Source organism: Pimephales promelas, chromosome 14 (assembly GCF_988280905.1).
Source record: "Pimephales promelas chromosome 14, fPimPro1.hap1.1, whole genome shotgun sequence".
NCBI classification, from domain to species: Eukaryota; Metazoa; Chordata; class Actinopteri; order Cypriniformes; family Leuciscidae; genus Pimephales; species Pimephales promelas.
The window spans coordinates 3646148-3667003 of NC_142782.1; the positions used below are offsets into that span (position 1 = coordinate 3646148).

General features: G+C 36.6%; 1 protein-coding gene across 3 annotated transcripts in view; it reads right to left on the bottom strand.

Annotated features, from left to right (window-relative positions):
* The window catches only part of LOC120481189 (fibroblast growth factor receptor 1-A), a 79483-nt gene that overhangs the window by 26747 nt on the left and 31880 nt on the right, over positions 1 to 20856 (bottom strand). For 2 of the 3 annotated variants that reach the window (XM_089119290.1, XM_089119289.1), the window contains exons 6-8: positions 13921 to 14044; positions 9748 to 9938; positions 6965 to 7112 (exon numbers count right to left, since the gene is read on the bottom strand). In XM_089119290.1, the coding sequence (XP_088975416.1) occupies positions 6965 to 7112; positions 9748 to 9938; positions 13921 to 14044 (463 nt within the window). Of the gene's footprint in view, positions 1 to 1081; positions 1227 to 6964; positions 7113 to 9747; positions 9939 to 13920; positions 14045 to 20856 lie in introns of all 3 variants that reach the window. The other variant, XM_089119291.1, reaches the window with a different exon arrangement.

Sequence of the window (20856 nt, forward strand, 5' to 3'; positions counted from 1 at the left end):
CTTTTTTATTTTTTTAAATGAGCGATCATTTCGCTAGATAAGACCCTTATTCATTGTCTGGAATCGTTTAAAGCCCTTTGAACAGTTTATAGTTTGCACTGAAAGTGTCTTTTGGACCTTGAAACGTTTGGTTCCCATTGAAGTCCATTATATGGAGAAAAATCCTGGAATGTTTTCATCAAAAACCTTATTTTCTTTTCGACTGAGGAAAGAAAGACATGGACATCTTGGATGACATGGGGGTGTGTAAATTATCAGCAAAAGTTTTTTTCAAAAGTGAACTAATCCTTTAACCCTCATGTTCTGTTGAGAGACATTGAGGCTATTTTAATAGCTTAGAGAAATATTGATGACATTCACGTTAAAATTCTCTCAAAATACCGATTTTTTTTTTTTTTTTTGGTCTTTAATTAATTTGTCAAATTGCACCCAAATCTTATTAACTGCACTATATTAGACACTCATACCATCTGTATTAGAAGTGTCTGCACTATATAGTCATATTAATAAAAAGTGAATGTCCACTTTGAGTGAAAAACGTGGTGGTATTTTGAGGTTTCGTGGACCTCAAAAATAAAAGCAAGTCAATTTCAACAGAACATTTTGAACAGATTTTTATGGAAACTACAGCAATGATGTGACCAAATTCAACCCACAGTGTGAACTGCCACTGTTAAGCCCAAAGTATACTTCAGTCTTGACGCAAACGCTTGCGTATGTAAATAGCGTGTGCAATAGAAAGTGCTATCCTCGTTCAGTGAACTGTGAATTCGAACATTGTTGCATCTCCAGTAGTTTGCTGTTGTTCCACCTTAGCGGTCAAACAGGCCGAGTGTTGTGGACAAACTAACTAGTGCAAAAATCCTCAATGCACATGTTCGAGCTGAACTTACATTGTATGTGCGGTTAGAATAACCCAAGTCCACACATACAGTACCGCCGGCACTATGCTGACGAATAAATTTGCACGACACGCACAGAACGCATACTCCAGTCTACGTGTATAACCAACAAAATATACTTTGGGCTTTAGACAGGGAGAAACATCAACCAAAAAGAGCACCGCAAGAACCACAGATACCTTTATAGACAGTCAACCATGCAGAGTGATGGGAGTGGCCGATAGAGTTCCCAGCCAAGCAGGTGTACTCTCCAGAATCCTCTAAAGACACATTCCTGATCTGCAGTACCTCCATCTCCTTATCCGTAGTGTTGACGCCTGCCGTCTAGAGAAAAGAACCACAGGATGAAGCCGGAGAGCTCCAGGAAAACCCACCAGATGAGAGAGACAGAGAGTGTTTTCGGATGAAGAACGGTAAAGATTTGACATCATGGAGTGAGAGAAGGGTGCTGGAGAAACACCCTTCACCGTCCTTAAGGAAAGCAGGACAGCTCCATGGTCGGAAGTGGATCCTTCGATGACCCTGCTGACAGATTGGTGGTTAGCTGGAGAACGGAGCACGCGGCTACAGACCCAACACCTGAAGACGAGGGCAAGATGGGCCACATGGAACATTACCCAGCAGAGACTGAACACAATCGCTCTCACATATTTGGACTGGGAGATTAGAAAGAATAGTCAAAGCGAGTAAGGATGGCAAAGGTCCTGGCACTTTGCTTCAGGCGATGCTATGATACCCATTGAGCAGCACTATTACGAACATTTAGCTAGTGTGTTATGTAGACTGGAAAAGCTGGGAAAAATGGGGACTGTTTAAAACTGTTTTTGAAATTAATCGTACCTAAGATGATTAATCGTGATTAATCACAATTAATCGCCAAAAAACATGCAAGTTACTAGTACAATTTCTCAAATTGATGTTGATATTGTACTGCAATTGTTATAATTATTCATTATTAATTACAATTATTATTATTACAATAATTAAAATGACTAATGTCATTGTTATTCTTGATTTACATGTGTTTTTGAAATTAATCGTACCTAAGATGATTAATCGCGATTAATCACAATTAATCGCAAAAAAAACATGCAAGTTACTAGTACAATTTCTCAAATTGATTTTGATATTGTACTGCAATTGTTATAATTATTCATTAGTAATTACAATTACTATTAATACAATAATTAAAATGACTAATGTCATTGTTATTCTTGATTTACATGCGTTTTTGAAATTAATCGTACCTAAGATGATTAATCGCGATTAATCACAATTAATCGCAAAAAAACATGCAAGTTACTAGTACAATTTCTCAAATTGATTTTGATATTGTACTGCAATGTTATAATTATTTATTATTAATTACAATTATTATTAATACAATAATTAAAATGACTAATGTCATTGTTATTCTTGATTTACATGTGTTTTTGAAATTAATCGTACCTAAGATGATTAATCGCGATTAATCACAATTAATCGCAAAAAAAATGCAAGTTACTAGTACAATTTCTCAAATTTGTTTTTGACATTGTACTGGAATTGTTATAATTATTCATTATTAATTACATTTACTATTAATACAATAATTAAAATGACTAATGTCATTGTTATTCTTGATTCTTGTTATTCAATAATTGAAATGACTAATGTCATTGTTATTCTTGATTTACATGCGTTTTTGAAATTAATCGTACCTAAGATGATTAATCGCGATTAATCACAATTAATCGCAAAAAAATGCAAGTTACTAGTACAATTTCTCAAATTGATTTTGATATTGTACTGCAATGTTATAATTATTTATTATTAATTACAATTATTATTAATACAATAATTAAAATGACTAATGTCATTGTTATTCTTGATTTACATGTGTTTTTGAAATTAATCGTACCCAAGATGATTAATCGCGATTAATCACAATTAATCGCCAAAAAACATGCAAGTTACTAGTACAATTTCTCAAATTGATGTTGATATTGTACTGCAATTGTTATAATTATTCATTATTAATTACAATTATTATTAATACAATAATTAAAATGACTAATGTCATTGTTATTCTTGATTTACATGTGTTTTTGAAATTAATCGTACCTAAGATGATTAATCGCGATTAATCACAATTAATCGCAAAAAAATGCAAGTTACTAGTAGAATTTCTCAAATTTGTTTTTGATATTGTACTGGAATTGTTATAATTATTCATTATTAATTACATTTACTATTAATACAATAATTAAAATGACTAATGTCATTGTTATTCTTGATTCTTGTTATTCAATAATTAAAATGACTAATGTCATTGTTATTCTTGATTTACATGCGTTTTTGAAATTAATCGTACCTAAGATGATTAATCGCGATTAATCACAATTAATCGCAAAAAAATGCAAGTTACTAGTACAATTTCTCAAATTGATTTTGATATTGTACTGCAATGTTATAATTATTTATTATTAATTACAATTATTATTAATACAATAATTAAAATGACTAATGTCATTGTTATTCTTGATTTACATGTGTTTTTGAAATTAATCGTACCTAAGATGATTAATCGCGATTAATCACAATTAATCGCAAAAAAACATGCAAGTTACTAGTACAATTTCTCAAATTGATGTTGATATTGTACTGCAATTGTTATAATTATTCATTATTAATGACAATTATTATTAATACAATAATTAAAATGACTAATATCATTGTTATTCTTGATTTACATGTGTTTTTGAAATTAATCGTACCTAAGATGATTAATCGCGATTAATCACAATTAATCGCAAAAAAAAAAATGCAAGTTACTAGTACAATTTCTCAAATTTGTTTTTGATATTGTACTGGAATTGTTATAATTATTCATTATTAATTACATTTACTATTAATACAATAATTAAAATGACTAATGTCATTGTTATTCTTGATTCTTGTTATTCAATAATTAAAATGACTAATGTCATTGTTATTCTTGATTTACATGCGTTTTTGAAATTAATCGTACCTAAGATGATTAATCGCAAAAAAACATGCAAGTTACTAGTACAATTTCTCAAATTGATTTTTATATTGTACTGCAATTGTTATAATTATTTATTATTAATTACAATAATTAAAATGACTAATGTCATTGTTATTCTTGATTTACATGTGTTTTTAAAATTAATCGTACCTAAGATGATTAATCGCGATTAATCACAATTAATCGCAAAAAAATGCAAGTTACTAGTACAATTTCTCAAATTTGTTTTTGATATTGTACTGGAAATGTTATAATTATTCATTATTAATTACAATTACTATTAATACAATAATTAAAATTACTAATGTCATTGTTATTCTTGATGAAAACACAAGCTGTTAGTGAACTACTCATTTATTAGCGTATGCAAACAAAAGTTTCAGTCACAGAGTAATTACCTTAAGCTTTTCAAGTATAAATACGTCAAGGCCTTATAAATACATATATGCTTTATATTTAATTATGAGACTTATATTTACATGTACAGTTTAAAATAAAGGAGAGCCTGTTAAAGGTACAAAATGCAAGATTGTTTCGCCACCAGGGGTCGCTAACCTCTAATGCTGTGTTCACACCGGATGCGAATAGCGCGTCAAATTCGCCCCTGACACGTCTAGTTTGACGCTTGACCACTTTGTGGTAATTCGCGTGTCAAGAGTGAAACTGACACACGTAAAAACAAAAGTTTGAAGCGAAATTTACGCGCGTCAGAATCGAAATCCGTTGGCGGCCATTGTTTTTATGTCGACCGAGCATTCGTCGAGAGAGTCACCGCTCTGTATTTACTCTGAAGAGCAGAACAGGGGCGTGGGGATCATCGCCACCGTATATCTGTGTCCTCCGGACCCTTCGGAGGTGAACCGTTTGGCTAGTTTCACCATTTGCTCGCTCCAGGAGCTGCGCTGGATGACGGCCGCTGTCAGCGGTACTTCCGCCTGTCCCGTGCCGGGTTTGATAACCTGTTGTCCCGCATCGGAGCGACGATCACCCTCGCCCTCATCCACCTAATCTAGCTGTCATTTATTTTTGTTTTGATGATAAATAGAGCCAGCCTTCAAAAGTTATTAACCTGTCCTGTGATTTGTTTTCTCTCTCACGTCCAGACACGAACTTACATATGTTGATTGTCTTTACATCATAATACTATTTCATATAATCTAGCTATGGAATGAATAACATTCAATACAAAACAAACATGTCTCGTTTATAGAAATAATGTTTTAAGTGATCAAATATTTGCTTTGTTGTGCATAATCCCATCACACATTTAATCATATTACAAAATAATTTATTGAAGCATCCAGACAAGCAGTGAGCAAGCAGCTAGGCTCCTGATTGGTTAACGAGGCGCGAATTCACTCCAAAGTTCAGATTTTTTAACTCAGGCGGCAGACGCAAATTCGCGTCAAACGCGTGAATGCACAAATGGCACTAAGTAAATAATTCGCGCTTAACGCGGCAGACGCTCAATTCGCGCGAATGAGGCGTATTCGCGTCTTCCGTGCCGCGCTCCACGCCTCATTCGCGCCGCAGGATTTTTTTTACGCGCATAACGCGTCTTTGCATTGACTTAACATTGAAATCATTTGCGCCTGACGCGCTATTCGTGTCCGGTGTGAACGCACCATTACAATAACAAAGGCGTGTATTGATGACGTATATTCCGCATTAAGCTGAATTATGGATCTTGTTGTTAAGCTGATGGATCTTTTATGGATGAGTGAAAACAGTGATGTTTTTAACATTACTGTAGTATGAAGCAGTGCGCGATTGCTAGACGTATACCAGCACCACACGCGACGCGAGTCCCGCGGATATTAAGGAATAAAGATATTTAATTCTACCGAACTACACGTTGAATTACTCACACAGGTCAGATTATTAGAGGAATTAAACTTGAGCTAACGCAGCGCTGCTTCACTTGCTCTAACAGTTTCACTATCACACTAAACGGCATTTGAGTGTGTTGAATGTTGTTAGTTAGGTTGTTTGTTGGCTGTATGAGGCTAAGCTAGATTAACATTAGAGAATAACATACAGATCATATTCTAACTTTTCATCATGTTGAACTATATAACATTGATTAGCTTTATGTACATTTGCTCACCTGTCTAATAAAGCACACGCAACACTCGCGTCTCTGTCAAGTCGAAGTTAGTCGCTCTCGGCATGTTGATCTTCGTTTTAGTCTTCTTTTTGTCTCAAAGTCTGCCTGCCATGGTCCATAATGTTTGAACAAAACTTGCTAGGGACACTCACGCTGTTGAGCACGCATAACGAGCATAACCGACCCAGTTGTCCACGTCTGTCGCCATGGTAACTATTGCAGTACGAGGTCAAACCAGGCGGAAACCGGGGATAACGCGGATATGACGTCACACGCCCCGTTTCCTCGGTTAAAAATCACAATTTTCTCATGATTTACAAATAGTTGGAAACATTTGGGATATTGTAAGTAATCAACTAAACAAATATATAACATTGGCCCAGTGCTTTTTGGATATTTTACTGCAAAAATCCCGCATATTGTACCTTTAAATATTTTATTTTTAGCTGTGACATCAAAAACTGTGAAATGCCAGAGGTATTTGTGGTATTTATGAGGAAGAAAGAGAGACTGCAGAATTGAATAGTCATGGAAACAAAGCAATCCAGAAGAGAAAAACAGCAGGTAAAGAAAAAGCCCTCGAGCGAGGTGAAGGAATTTAGACGGGCACATTCTCAAGGTGCCACTGAAATGCTTTTGAAGTGCAAGTAATCTTCAGAGGGCATGAAAAACACCCTTATTAGGAGGGCAAAACGCTGCACAGAGATGGAGAGAAGGAAACGTCCAGTGTAAACACAAGCCAAAACACTTCCAGTCGCTCTGCTGGGATTTTCCATGGCGTCATTTACGGCACCACAGAAAACAAAAAAGAGCGACGAAGTGGGAAGATGTGTTACGGTCACCCAACCGCTGTGTCTACCTCCGTCTAACATCTACTTCTGCCTCTTTCTGCACTGATGTATCTCTGTAGCAGGGGGCGTGTGTTACCTTGCGAGTGTTTAACGACGGTGAGCCACGCTGATTGGTTGGCCTGGCCTATATAATTGGCCACTTTACATATATACTCCCCACTTTCTTCTTCTGTCACGTTGTACAGCGTCAAGACCTGTGTGTTCGAGCTGTTGACCCCAGAGTGCTGCGGAGGTCAAACATATGTCAGAGGTCAAGCACAAAGTCAAACATTGATCCCAGCGCTCACTGAAGGACAACACCTGCCATTGCAGCTCTTGTGAAATGGATTATGACAGCCTGCCAAGAACGTGGCTCGTATTTTTCCCAAAAGCTGTTAGTCCTGCTCCAATTTGCTGAGGTGCTCTGTCCATTGAGGTGAAGTAATATGGTGAAAGACACACACTTTTAACAGCAACAGAAAAAGTCAAGAACTTTAGACAAGACTGATTTCTGATATTTAAAGGGAAGTTCCAGGTTACAACTAAAGTGCTATCAACTGTATCAGTGACAGCATCTATTAACACATAATATATATATATATATATATATATATATATATATATATATATATTAGGGCTGTGCAAAAATTTATTGCGATTAATCGCATCCAAAATAAAAGTCTGTGCTTACATAATATATTTGTGTGTGCTGTATATAATTATTTTGTATATATAAATACCTATGCATGCATGTATATATTTAAGAATTATTTGTGCTTAAATTCTGTAAATATATACAAGTACATAATCTATATTATATAAATATAAATATTGTATATATGAATAACATATTTTCTTAAATATATACATGCATGTGTGTCTATTTATATATATACAAAATAATTATATACAGCACACACAAATATATTGTGTAAACACAGACTTTTATTTTGGATGCGATTAATCGCAATTAATTTTTGCACAGCCCTAATATATATATATATTAGGGGTGTAACGATACACGTATTCGTATTGAACCGTTCGGTACGAGGCTTTCGGTTCGGTTTTCGGAATGCATTTTTGAACCAAACGGTTCATTGGACCATTTTTTCACTCCGACCAAAATTTCGTTATTTCAAATGTAGGTGGCACGTGCACGTGGCAAGAGCGCTCATAACGTAAGAGACGCTGGCGTGACCACAACATTGCCCAACATCAAATAGCAAATGTAATGTAAGCGGAACGAAACTGAGCTACACGTTATTGTGTGGTTGACGGACCGTTTATCAGTTTGGACCAATGCAGCGCGAGCCGCTCTTGATCATCAGCACAGTTACTACACAGCCAAATCAGAAAGAAAAAAAATTATTTCGCCACTGAAGTAATAACATAGTGAGAAACATTCACATTTCTCTGTGATTAACGGATCAAACCACGCTGTCCACAGATCAGCAACATTCACCATGGATTTACTGTATAACACTACTAACTGTACGTTTGGCAGGAATCACGTCGGTTTTATTTTGACATTATGAATATAATTGCTGCCCTCAAATGTTAATCTGAACTCAAATAAACCTTTGTTTATAACTACTACAGTATTACATTTCATTCTGTCCAAGGAGCTGTTTTGTTTTATATGCTCCAAAGAAAAGTCAAGTATCGCTCCATCATTGCTCAAAGTTAAAAAAAAAAAATCATATAATAAAAATATATTTTAAAAAATTAAATCAAGGAAATTTCTCAGCCATTTCTTTCTTTTTGCTCTATCGGAAACGTACCGAACCAAGCCGTGACACAAGTGTATCGTATCGAACCGAACCGTGAATTTTGTGAACCGTTACACCCCTAATACATATATATATGAAGAGTTCAGATGCAAAAGCCTCTAAATGCCATTTGAAATTTTCTTCTTTAATGATGATTTTTATCAAACTTGTATATTTAAGTTCAGTAATTTCCCTTAAATGGCAATGATAATTATCTATTAATTGTTATTTAAGTGAAATTACTGAACTTAAATATACAAGTTTGATAAAAATCATCATTAAAGAAGAAAATTTCAAATGGCATTTAGAGGCTTTTGCATCTGAACTCTTCACATATATATATATATATATATATATATATATATACATACATATACACACACCGTGTAAGTTTGAGGAATTTGGTTTGTTTATTCCATTGACTTAAACTGTCAGCTTCTAACAACACTTTTTGTTATTTATTTATTTTTACAAAATGTAGTGTTAACTTAAACCAAAAAATAGCTCAAATTAAATTAAAAACAAATATTAGATGAATAATTATTAGACTAATTATTAAATTCTGAAAAAGTACCGAATCCTCCTGATCAAAACACATGCAAAAAAGGAGCAGAAACAAGCGATAAAACCATTGCTTATGTGCGTTGTAGCGTTTGAAGTAAACAATACGAATACCGGTATGGCAATACCATGGTATGGTATTATCAGCTATAAGCGTTTCGTTCAAAATGTTGTTGTTTTTAATTACTTAACCAACTTAACCAACAAGTGTTAATAAAAAAAGACTGCATTTATATGTAGAATTAAAAAAAAAAAATCTGTTATTTCTTTTAATATATTGCATGATTAGATATCCATACAACACAATATTCCAGTGGTCATTAAAGTTTTGTGAAAATGATCAATAAAGCTGGCGCTGGCTGGCAACTTAGAAAGAAAAAAAAAACACTGGCAGGGCAAGAGTTAAATTATTTGACTCTTGATTAAATATTGTAAACTTTGAGGCGTCACCACATTATTAATATAGACAATAAGACAATAAGTTTTGTCAAATAGACAAAATACCTTAACAACATTAGCAGCTTGACTAGTAAGAGGAAATGGATTTTACCTTCAAGATTCGAACGTACGGCAGTCCGTCAGGGCCGACTCTGCTGCCGTTCACCTCGATGTGCTTCAGCCACTGGATGTGTGGCTGAGGATCACTGAAGACTTTACACTCAAACTCCACGTCACTTCCCACCACTGCGGTGCGGTTAGCAGGCAAACCGGCCTGGAGGATCGGCCTGTGCGGTGAACGCTCTGTATCACACACACACATTTATGTCAGTGAGGTTGAAATAAGCCTGATTAAAGGATTAGTTCACTTTTGAAAAAACTTTTGCTGATAATTTACTCACCCCCATGTCATCCAAGATGTCCATGTCTTTCTTTCCTCAGTCGAAAAGAAATTTAGGTTTTTGATGAAAACATTCCAGGATTTTTCTCCTTATAATGGACTTCAACGGGAACCGGATGGTTCAAGGTCCAAAAGATAGTGTTAATAACAGTTTCAGATGCAGCTTCAAATGTCTTTAAACGATATCAGACGATGAATAAGGGTCTTATCATGCGAAACGATCGGTTGTTTCAAAACTTATTCCAAAAATGTGACTTTTCTAAGGACAAATGCTAGCCTTGCTATATTCTCTGAGGCACGTTTGTAACGTCACATAATACGTAATTACGTTCAAAAGGTCACGGGTGACGTAGCCGGAAGTACAGAATCAAAATCGTCCGACATCGTTGTTTTTCCTTTTAATTCCTTTCTTTGTAAACGGCGTTTGAGTTAGTTTGCACGTTCAACCTATGCGTTCAACTTGTAAACACCGATTCTGTACTTCCGGCTACGTCGCCCGTGACCTTTTGAACGTAATTACGTACTACGTGACGTTGCAAACGCGCCTCACAGAATAGAGCAAGGCTAGCATTTGTCCTTAGAAAAGTTACATTTTTGGAATAAGTTTTGAAATAACCGATCGTTTCGCATGATAAGACCCTTATTCATCGTCTGATGTCGTTTAAAGACATTTGAAGCTGCATCTGTAACTGTTATTAACTGTCTTTTGGACCTTGAACCGTTTGGTTCCCATTGAAGTCCATTATATGGAGAAAAATCCTGGAATGTTTTCATCAAAAACCTAAATTTCTTTTCGACTGAGGAAAGAAAGACATGGACATCTTGGATGACATGGGGGTGAGTAAATTATCAGCAAAAGTTTTTTCAAAAGTGAACTAATCCTTTAACAATTCTTTTCCCCTCTTAAAGAAATCAAAATGTGAATCTGTATTACAGCAAATGGGATCTTCAACAGGGCTCGACAATAAGGACTGCTCAGACGTCACTCAGGAAAGGCGACACAACTGGCACATGTCCGAAAGTTTATCACTTGCATGTGTTTTTAAACATTGTCAATTTAAATATTCAAGTGCAAGATGACCCGAAAGAGATCTAAATTCAATAGTGTGAAGTTTTGTTTGCGCACACATCTGAAGCGCACGCCCAGAAAGCCGCTTCTCAGACAGCCGCGCGAATGCTGAATCGGGCTCTCGTTCACGTCATCTTGCGCTCAAACGACACATACACACACAATTACATCAGAAAGACCAGTCTCAACGAGTATCCCAGTAACCATAGTCTGTTATATCTTAAGTGCCATAAACAGTTGAGAAATAAAATGTGCGTAAGTATATTGGATCCGTGCAGGTTTTCGTTTTAATGTTAATCAAACAAGGACAGTTAAAAATAATCACTCATTGCACCAAACTGTTGTAAATTTTCTATATTTAATTTATACAGAGAAGAGTATTCTATTTTACATTTGATTATTTATTTTTTCTACCTGAAAATTACTGTTAGACTTACCTAAAAATCATAAAAAGCAGTGTTTATTTAATTTGTATGTTCGTTCTATTGTATCTGAGATATTGCTCGTAATTTGATTTGTTCTTATATATATATATATATATATATATATATATATATATATATATATATTGATTATATAATATACACTCACCGGCCACTTTATTAGGTACCCCATGCTAGTAACGGGTTGGACCCCCTTTTGCCTTCAGAACTGCCTCAATTCTTCGTGGCATAGATTCAACAAGGTGCTGGAAGCATTCCTCAGGGAGTTTGGTCCATATTGACATGATGGCATCACACAGTTGCCGCAGATTTGTCGGCTGCACATCCATGATGCGAATCTCCCTTTCCACCACATCCCAAAGATGCTCTATTGGATTGAGATCTGGTGACTGTGGAGGCCATTTGAGTACATCGAACTCATTGTCATGTTCAAGAAACCAGTCTGAGATGATTCCAGCTTTATGACATGGCGCATTATCCTGCTGAAAGTAGCCATCAGAAGTTGGGTACATTGTGGTCATAAAGGGATGGACATGGTCAGCAACAATACTCAGGTAGGCTGTGGCGTTGCAACGATGCTCAATTGGTACCAAGGGGCCCAAAGAGTGCCAAGAAAATATTCCCCACACCATTACACCACCACCACCAGCCTGAACCGTTGATACAAGGCAGAATGGATCCATGCTTTCATGTTGTAGACACCAAATTCTGACCCTACCATCCGAATGTCGCAGCAGAAATCAAGACTCATCAGACCAGGCAACGTTTTTCCAATCTTCTATTGTCCAATTTCGATGAGCTTGTGCAAATTGTAGCCACAGTTTCCTGTTCTTAGCTGAAAGGAGTGGCACCCGGTGTGGTCTTCTGCTGCTGTAGCCCATCTGCCTCAAAGTTCGACGTACTGTGCGTTCAGAGATGCTCTTCTGCCCACCTTGGTTGTAACGGGTGGTTATTTGAGTCACTGTTGCCCTTCTATCAGCTCGAACCAGTCTGGCCATTCTCCTCTGACCTCTGGCATCAACAAGGCATTTCCGCCCACAGAACTGCCGCTCACTGGATGTTTTTTCTTTTTCGGACCATTCTCTGTAAACCCTAGAGATGGTTGTGCGTGAAAATCCCAGTAGATTAGCAGTTTCTGAAATACTCAGACCAGCCCTTCTGGCACCAACAATCATGCCACGTTCAAAGTCACTCAAATCACCTTTCTTCCCCACACTGATGCTCGGTTTGAACTGCAGGAGATTGTCTTGACCATGTCTACATGCCTAAATGCACTGAGTTGCCGCCATGTGATTGGCAGCTTAGAAATTAAGTGTTAACGAGCAGTTGGACAGGTGTACCTAATAAAGTGGCCGGAGAGTGTATAATATAGTATAATATATTATATAAGATTATATAGATTATATATATATATATATATATTGATATATATTTAATATATATATATACACTGTAGATGTTGATGCATGAAAGATATAGGTTAGCAATAAGAGTTAGCAGTTTTTGGTGTCACAAAATTATTTATTAAGGTTGTCAAAACCAAAAAAACAAAAACAATAAATAGGCCTAAGTTTTTTATTTTAATGGCTTATTTTGAAAGCCACAGCCCATCTCTCAGAACTTCAGAAAAAAAGGCGGCAAGTCTATAAATCTACAAACAAACATAAAAAAGAGAGAAAAATGTACGCGTCTATTTTATTTTGATACAAATCGCACACAAACTCGCATCCTCTGAACTCAGAAGTAGGAACATCCCAAGTGGACTTGATGCCGTAGATGTGCAAATGTTGTGTGCGAGTGACAAATTAAAATGGCGTCTTCTCATGAATGTGTATGTAGGGTGCAAATGATGTCACAGCAGCACTGATTTATTTGCTACTTAATGAAGGCATCAATCAAGTCCATGTCAGCCAATCAGTGTTTGAATTACTTTATTCCACATACACTGATCTCATCTTGAGCCGCCAACCACGTCTCTAACTCATCCACTGCATCACGTAAACACTTTATATTTGCAATGGATCATTTAACACTCACCACCAACAGAGTAGCGTGCCTGTCCTTAGCGCTCGCACGGAAAATGTAAAGCGAGCCGTTACTTCGGTTCATTTCAGCGAAGTAATGGTAACCATTAGTGGTGCTGCGCCAAAGCATTAGCTGCATGGTGAACAACACCCATTTGCATCTGATTGACTCAAGTAAACATTGCATTACATGGGGGATCATTTGCCCGTGCTAGATAAAAACGTAAATAGATTTAAATCAAAAGGGTTTGCAATAAATCACTGCAGCTGAGCTGGTGGGGAAGGAAAGACATGCTTGGGTATAGATGATATTTACATCAACATAGGTAAGACCAGAAATAAGACTGACCGACTACGTCCAGCTGGTAGGTGTGATTGATGCTGCCGTATTTGTTTTCCACCAGGCAGGTGTAGTTGCCTTTGTCTGACGGCACCACCGACTCCATTATGATGGTACACATGCGCTCCCGAATCTGTGCAGAGAAATGAAAAGTGTAAAATAAAGTGTGCAGATTCTGTGTGCACCTAAAGGAAATTAAATTGAACACATAATGTAATCTATTTAGTAGGGCTGTCAAATGATTAATCACGATTAATCACATCCAAAATAAAAGTTTTTGTTAACATAATATATGTGGGTGCACTGTGAATGATTATTTTATATATATATATATATATATATATATATATATATATAAATAATCACACACACATGGTTGTATATATTGAAGAGATATTTTCATGTATATAGATTTATATTATATATGAATATAAATATTTTATATATAAATAATATTTTTTTCTTAACCCTCTGGGGTTCTTCGGGTCATTGACATTTTTATTATTTATTATTTATATTAGCGTTTAAATAAAAAAAAGTTAAAAATCGTAGCTTCATCAGAATGGTCCGAAACTTGGTGACTTTAATGGTACTTGGTATATGAACACCCCAAAAAATTGGGGACAGGATTTGAAAAGTCTAAGTGGTCGTAAAAAAAAAATAGTCACACTCAGAACCTTCTGGTCGAAAATGACCCGCATAGGAAATGAATGGGAAATTGGCAAAAATGTGAAAATACTGAGTATATTCAATGGGGGAAAATTTGGTCATAATTATTGCATTAATACTAATTCTAATTTTTTTTTTTTTTTGAAATTCTCAAAACACCAAAAAAGAAAACAAAAAAATATTATAAAAAACAAGTAAAAACAAAAAATTATGATTTTCTTTTTTAAATATGTATCCCGCCCTTCGGGTCAATTTTGACCCGAAGGCCCCGAGTGTGACTGTTAAACGAAGAACACCAGAGGGTTAAATATATATGTACATGTGTGTGTATTTATATATATACAAAATAATTATACACAGTGCACCCACATATATTATGTAAACAAAAACTTGTATTTTGGATGTGACTAATCGTGATTAATCATTTGACAGCCCTACTATTTAGATAAATAGCATCTATTTAAACTAAGTGCAAATAGTCCACCTTGTTGGCAGAGGCTATTTACACTAACTCCGCCCACCAACGTCTGGTTGGGCAAGACAAAAATACATTTACATTAACGCATTTGGCAAAGGCTTTTATCCAAAGCGACTTACATTGCATTTCAAGGCTCACACATTCACATTCTTAAAGGGGTGATGAACTGAGAAATCAAATTTTCCTGGAGCTTTTGACATCTAAGAGGTCATCATATTATAAGAATATCCTGTAAGTTTCAGAACTGAAAACGTCCTTGTTCGTCCAATAAAAACTTTTATTGACACCAGGCTCAGCAAACAACTCGTTTTTCAAAGTGGAACTATGACGTCAAAGAGGATAAAACACCACCCCCGCAGAAGAAGATCAACGCCTGCTTCAACATGGCCAGTTTAGCCCCGCCCACCGATTCCCGCATTACACACAAATGACAAAACCGGATCGATCTACCGAGTAATACAGAATATTGTGCAGGATTGCATGGATAAACTTTATTTTTAATGACGTTCCAGCTGATGAGGGTAAAACATCGTCCGTCTGTTCGCTTCATTTCACTGAGGATTGTTTTGTAAACAAGACTGGATTTGCAGACCGATTAAGAGTAAAGAACGGTGCTGTGCCGTCTATATTGGATCTGACAGGAATTGTGCAACACACGGACTCTGGGTCGAACATGTATGGGCGAATCATTCCGGTTGCCATTTTACAACATTGGACGTTTTCAAAACATTGCATCGACGGGTGAGTTGAAACTCATTATAATATGCAAAACTGTTATCCACTCACAGCAGTGGGCGTTTACTTCCAAGTCTTCAGTGCGAGACGGCGATAAAAACTAGGGTACAAAATAACCTATTACTAATTCATTTTGATGTTTTTGAATGCAAAAACCAAGCGAATGTCATAAGTTGACCTCAGACAACAATATAATAAAACTTAAAAAGCCAGTTCATGACCCCTTTAACAATTCTGGCTTTCGCTGGGAATCGAACCCATTCAATCCCATAGATCTACTGTTGTTCAAGGTACAGGACAGCTAAACACAAAACGCCTGAGACCGGCGTAGGGAGTGAGGCGTGTTATAGAAACTTGACGTGATCAAACCGAGTTTTTTTGTTTTTTTTCATCGCATATCAGATTGGTAAGGCATTTATTTTCAATAAATATGTAGAAAATATATGAAAAGTGGAATTAAAGTGCCTAATCGTTATGGCAAGGGGTAGGTGTAAGGAGGGCTTTACTGTCCCAATAAGGCGCATTTTAGGGCTGTACAACGATTGATCACATCCAAAATAAAAGTTTGAGTTCAGTTTACATAATATATGTGTGTACTGTGTATAATTATTTTGTATATATAAATGCATATGCATGTACAGAATATATTTAAGAAATATTTGCATGTATATATAATTTATACATATTTTGTAAATATCAATATTTATAAATATTTAGTATTAATATTTTACATATAAATAAAAACAAATGTTTCTTAAATATATACATGCATATATTAATACAAAATAATTATACACAGTAGACACATACATTATGTAAACAAACACAAACTTTAATTTTGGATGTGATCAATCGTGATTACAAACTGTTTTATAATACAGTACTAAATACTGAAGTGCAAATAGTATTTAACTACAATTTACACTCACTGCCATTTTCACTTGATGTAAATAGCCGCTGCTGCCGTCGCAAAATTGCCTTTATGAAGGAACAGAAGTGAATCTGATCCAAAACTCTTAAAGACTTCTATAGACTAAATCTTCTTGCAGCCCAACATATAAAAGCAGAAAACTGCTAAATGCATTAGAGGACTGATTGTCTTTTAAGATCATTTCTATGAAAGGCTGAGGACGTTTAACAGAGCGAGTTGGCAGCAAATCCCCGTCAGGTCGGTTTAACATCAGTCAGGCACAAGAACATAGCCATGGAGAACAGCTTGTTCCACGGTGGAGAGCGGGAAACAAGCCGATCCAGTCCACGAACACACAGCTCTTCTCAAGCCAAGAGCTCTATAAACCGCCAGCGAACATAAAACTTCAGTCTATTATTGCCAAGCAACATGGACCTCTACAGATCAGTGGACATTTTAATAAATACATATGTTTTATTAAACTTCTTAAAGGAGACGTTCACTTGTGAAAAAACTTTTGCTGATAATTTACTCACCCCCATGTCATCCAAGATGTCCATGTCTTTCTTTCTTCAGTCGAAAAGAAATTAAGGTTTTTGATGAAAACATTCCAGCATTTTCTCCATATAATGGACTTCAATGGGGTCCAAATGGTTCAAGGTTCAAAAGACACTTTCAGTGCAAACTGCAAACTGTTCAAAGGGCTTTAAACGATTCCAGACAATGAATAAGGGTCTTATCAAACGAAACGATCGTCCATTTAATAAATAAAATAACAAAGTTTACGTTTTATAAGCTCAAATGGTCGCCTTGCTCTGTTCTGTGATGCGCGTTCGTGACTCTCCTGTTCGAACACGTTCATCAAAATGAACAAATCTTTTTTCGTGTCATTTGGTTCATTCAATGAACAAAATGAACGAGTTGACTCTGGAAAAGATTTGTTCATTTTGATGAAAGAGTTTGAACAGGAGAGTCACGAATGTGCATCACAGAACAGAGCAAGACGAGCATTTGAGCTTATAAAACTTAAACTTTTTTTTTCCTTTTTTTTTTTAATGAGCGATCTTTTCACTTGATAAGACCCTTATTCATCGTCTGGAATCGTTTAAAGCCCTTTGAACAGTTTGCCCTGAACTTTTCTTTTGGACCTTGAACCGTTTGGACCCCATTGAAGTCCATTATGTGGAGAAAAATCCTGGAATGTTTTCATCAAAAACCTTAATTTCTTTTCGACTAAAGAAAGAAAGACATGGACATCTTGGAAGACATTGGGGTGAGTAAATTATCAGCAAAAGTTTTAGTAAAAGTGAACTACTCCTTTAAAATATATGTGTATATTATATTACATCAGCATATAGCAGAGATTGACAAAATTTTTTCTATTTGTAAATTATGTATAATTTGTCTGTTTGACACAAAGTTATCATCAGAGGTGCACAAGTATAACATTACGGTCCTATATTGATATTTTGTCCTCTCCTTTTGTGTTCCACATTGAAATATGAATGTCATTACAGGATTGGAACGGCATAAAGGTGAGCAAATTATTTTAGGGTGAACTAAACCTATAAAGATCCAGCAAACAGAGCATGTGTTCAACAGCTTGATGAAATGAGCTTTAGGTTGGGCAAAATTAATAAGCGGTTATAGCTACAGAACCCCAGATGTGAGCTACTACACTCAGTCTGTCTGACTTCCTCTTCACAAACACTTAATGTAAATGAACAATTGTGCCAGACTCTTGTTAAACAAAAGAAACCACGAGAGACTGGGAAGAGTGCAGGGGGGAGGTTACCACCAAAAACTGCAGCCGGGCCCCTCGACGGAAGTCCTTCACACTCCTGGAGCTCACAGACACGTTTGGATGCATTTATGCACGCATTACTATCGCTATGATATTGTACAGAGTCCGTCTCGACACACACACACAGCATATTTCTTAGCATACTCAAATGCATGTAAAAAAAAAGGCGATGCACATGTTACCGTGTGTGCGTGCATGTGTGTATGCATTGCAGTGGCCTCAAACACACTCCAGATGGTAAAGTGTGTATGCGGTGAGGGAGAGGAAGAGGACTAATGTCTCCCAGCTGGAAAACACCTTGATGAGAAACACAGACGGCTACAGGTCCACAATGACACAAGCAGAGAACTGCGGAGAATACCACTGTAATGTCATGTAGACGGGAGAGGAATAGTATAAAAAAGTAGTATTTTCTAGAGAAATATTTAAATTTATACCTGTCATTATCTCATTCTCATTTGGATTTTCTAACCAATAAGCTGTGGCCAAAACTCCCTCAAACGCGTTGCTAAGAAATCACTTTAAACGTTACTTTGGGTTTGTTGACATTCCTGATCAACATGGTTAAATGAGTACAAGGACAGAGCTGGTTTATCCTGGAGTTTATTCTCGTCTGTCTGAGCACAACGAGTCGTGTAAAATAAGGACAGCCAACCAATAGTAGGCCGCCTCCACCAGAAACCCACGGCTCCAATGTCTGCCTTCCAGGCATGGTTATTCAACCTCTGTCATGCAACAGTGAGGTGTCTGGAAGACAAATCTGTTGAGAAGGTGGCCTTTCAACCTCCAAATCACAGCAGTTGGCTCGCAAAAATGAAGTTTAGGAACCAATTTATCATACAAGTTTATCGGTGGATTCATTTCACACCAGCTTTACCTGCGATTATGTTAAAGTTTTAAGGGATCATTTTATCCCTTAAAACTCGTCTTTGATCGTCAAAAAAAACATTTCAACTTCAAAAAATGTATTCATGCCTTAAAATTGCTTGAATGTAACTCGACACCCTTGCCTCATTTAGTATATGCTGTTCTATGAATATGCAAATGAGCCCCGCCTCCACTCACTCACTCCCTTAGCTCAGAGATCCACTCGTTGACAATCACACGTTGATCTGATTGGTTACAAGGTAGTGTGTGACGCCAGAAACACCAGCGATTTCAAACCGTGTCTTTGGTTCACTGCCGTTTTAAAGGGATACTCCACTTTTTTTTTGGAAATAGGCTAATTTTAACTGAACTGTTGAGTTTTACTGTTTTTGAATCTATTCAGTCGATCTCCAGTCCTGGCGGTACCACTTTTAGCATACATCTTTGAAGAGCACAAGACCATTAGCATTTCTCCAAAAAAACAAAAAACAAAAAAAATGACCAAAGAGTTTCAATATTTTTCCTATTTAAAACTTGACTCTTCTGTAGTTACATCATGCACTAAGACCGGCGGAAAATGTACAAGTTGATTTTCTAGGCTGATATACGGTGGCCGAGAGGTGCAAAACAAATCACAATTATTAAAAAAACAAAAAAACAAGTCAGAAAACACAACGACAAATCTGAAAACAAATTAACAAATCAGAAAACACAAAAACAAATCTGAAAACAAATTAACAAGTCAGAAAACACAACGACAAGTCAGACAAAACGGAAAAGGTAGGTATATGTGGCGAATGGAATACTGATCGCTGATTGGACGAGACATCTGTCAATCAAGACATACAGGCAGAAGAAAGATCGATTCGCGTGTGCATGTGTAAATATTAGCTGTATCGTCTAGGCTAGGGCTATTCAATTGGCGGCCCGCGGGCCAAGTGCGGCCCGCCAATCATCTCCATGCGGCCCGAGAGCACTCCAACCTCCCCCTCCTATTTTCTGGTGGTGCGGCTAAATTTGGTTTGATATGCGCGTGGCCGCAGTGGCGTGTGCAGCTGTATACGCACTGTGTGTGTACCACGAGCGCTCCGACTGACCTGAGAAAAACGTTTTCAGTCCGAATATTTCAGTAGTTAATATGTGTGTCCCGTATTTCTGTCGACTGAACCAGATATATTAATCATTCGTTGGTTCGATTCCTATCTCCTTTTCACGAATTGGCCAAACGCGCGTGCATAACAGTCGGAAACGATTCGGATTCGTTCGGACCGTTCTGTCACTGAATCATCTGAAGCGGTTTCTCGGTCAGTAAGAACAAATAGAGAACAAAATAGCGCTGGTTTCAGTTGTTTCACTAGTTTACTTTGAACTAGGCAGCGCGGTCCAGTGGATAACCGAACGCAAGCTTAAAGGAGTTGCGTTTACTAATAGTGGTACTGGTAGGAAGATTTTAATTTGAAAAGTTTTGTTCTCCATAACATC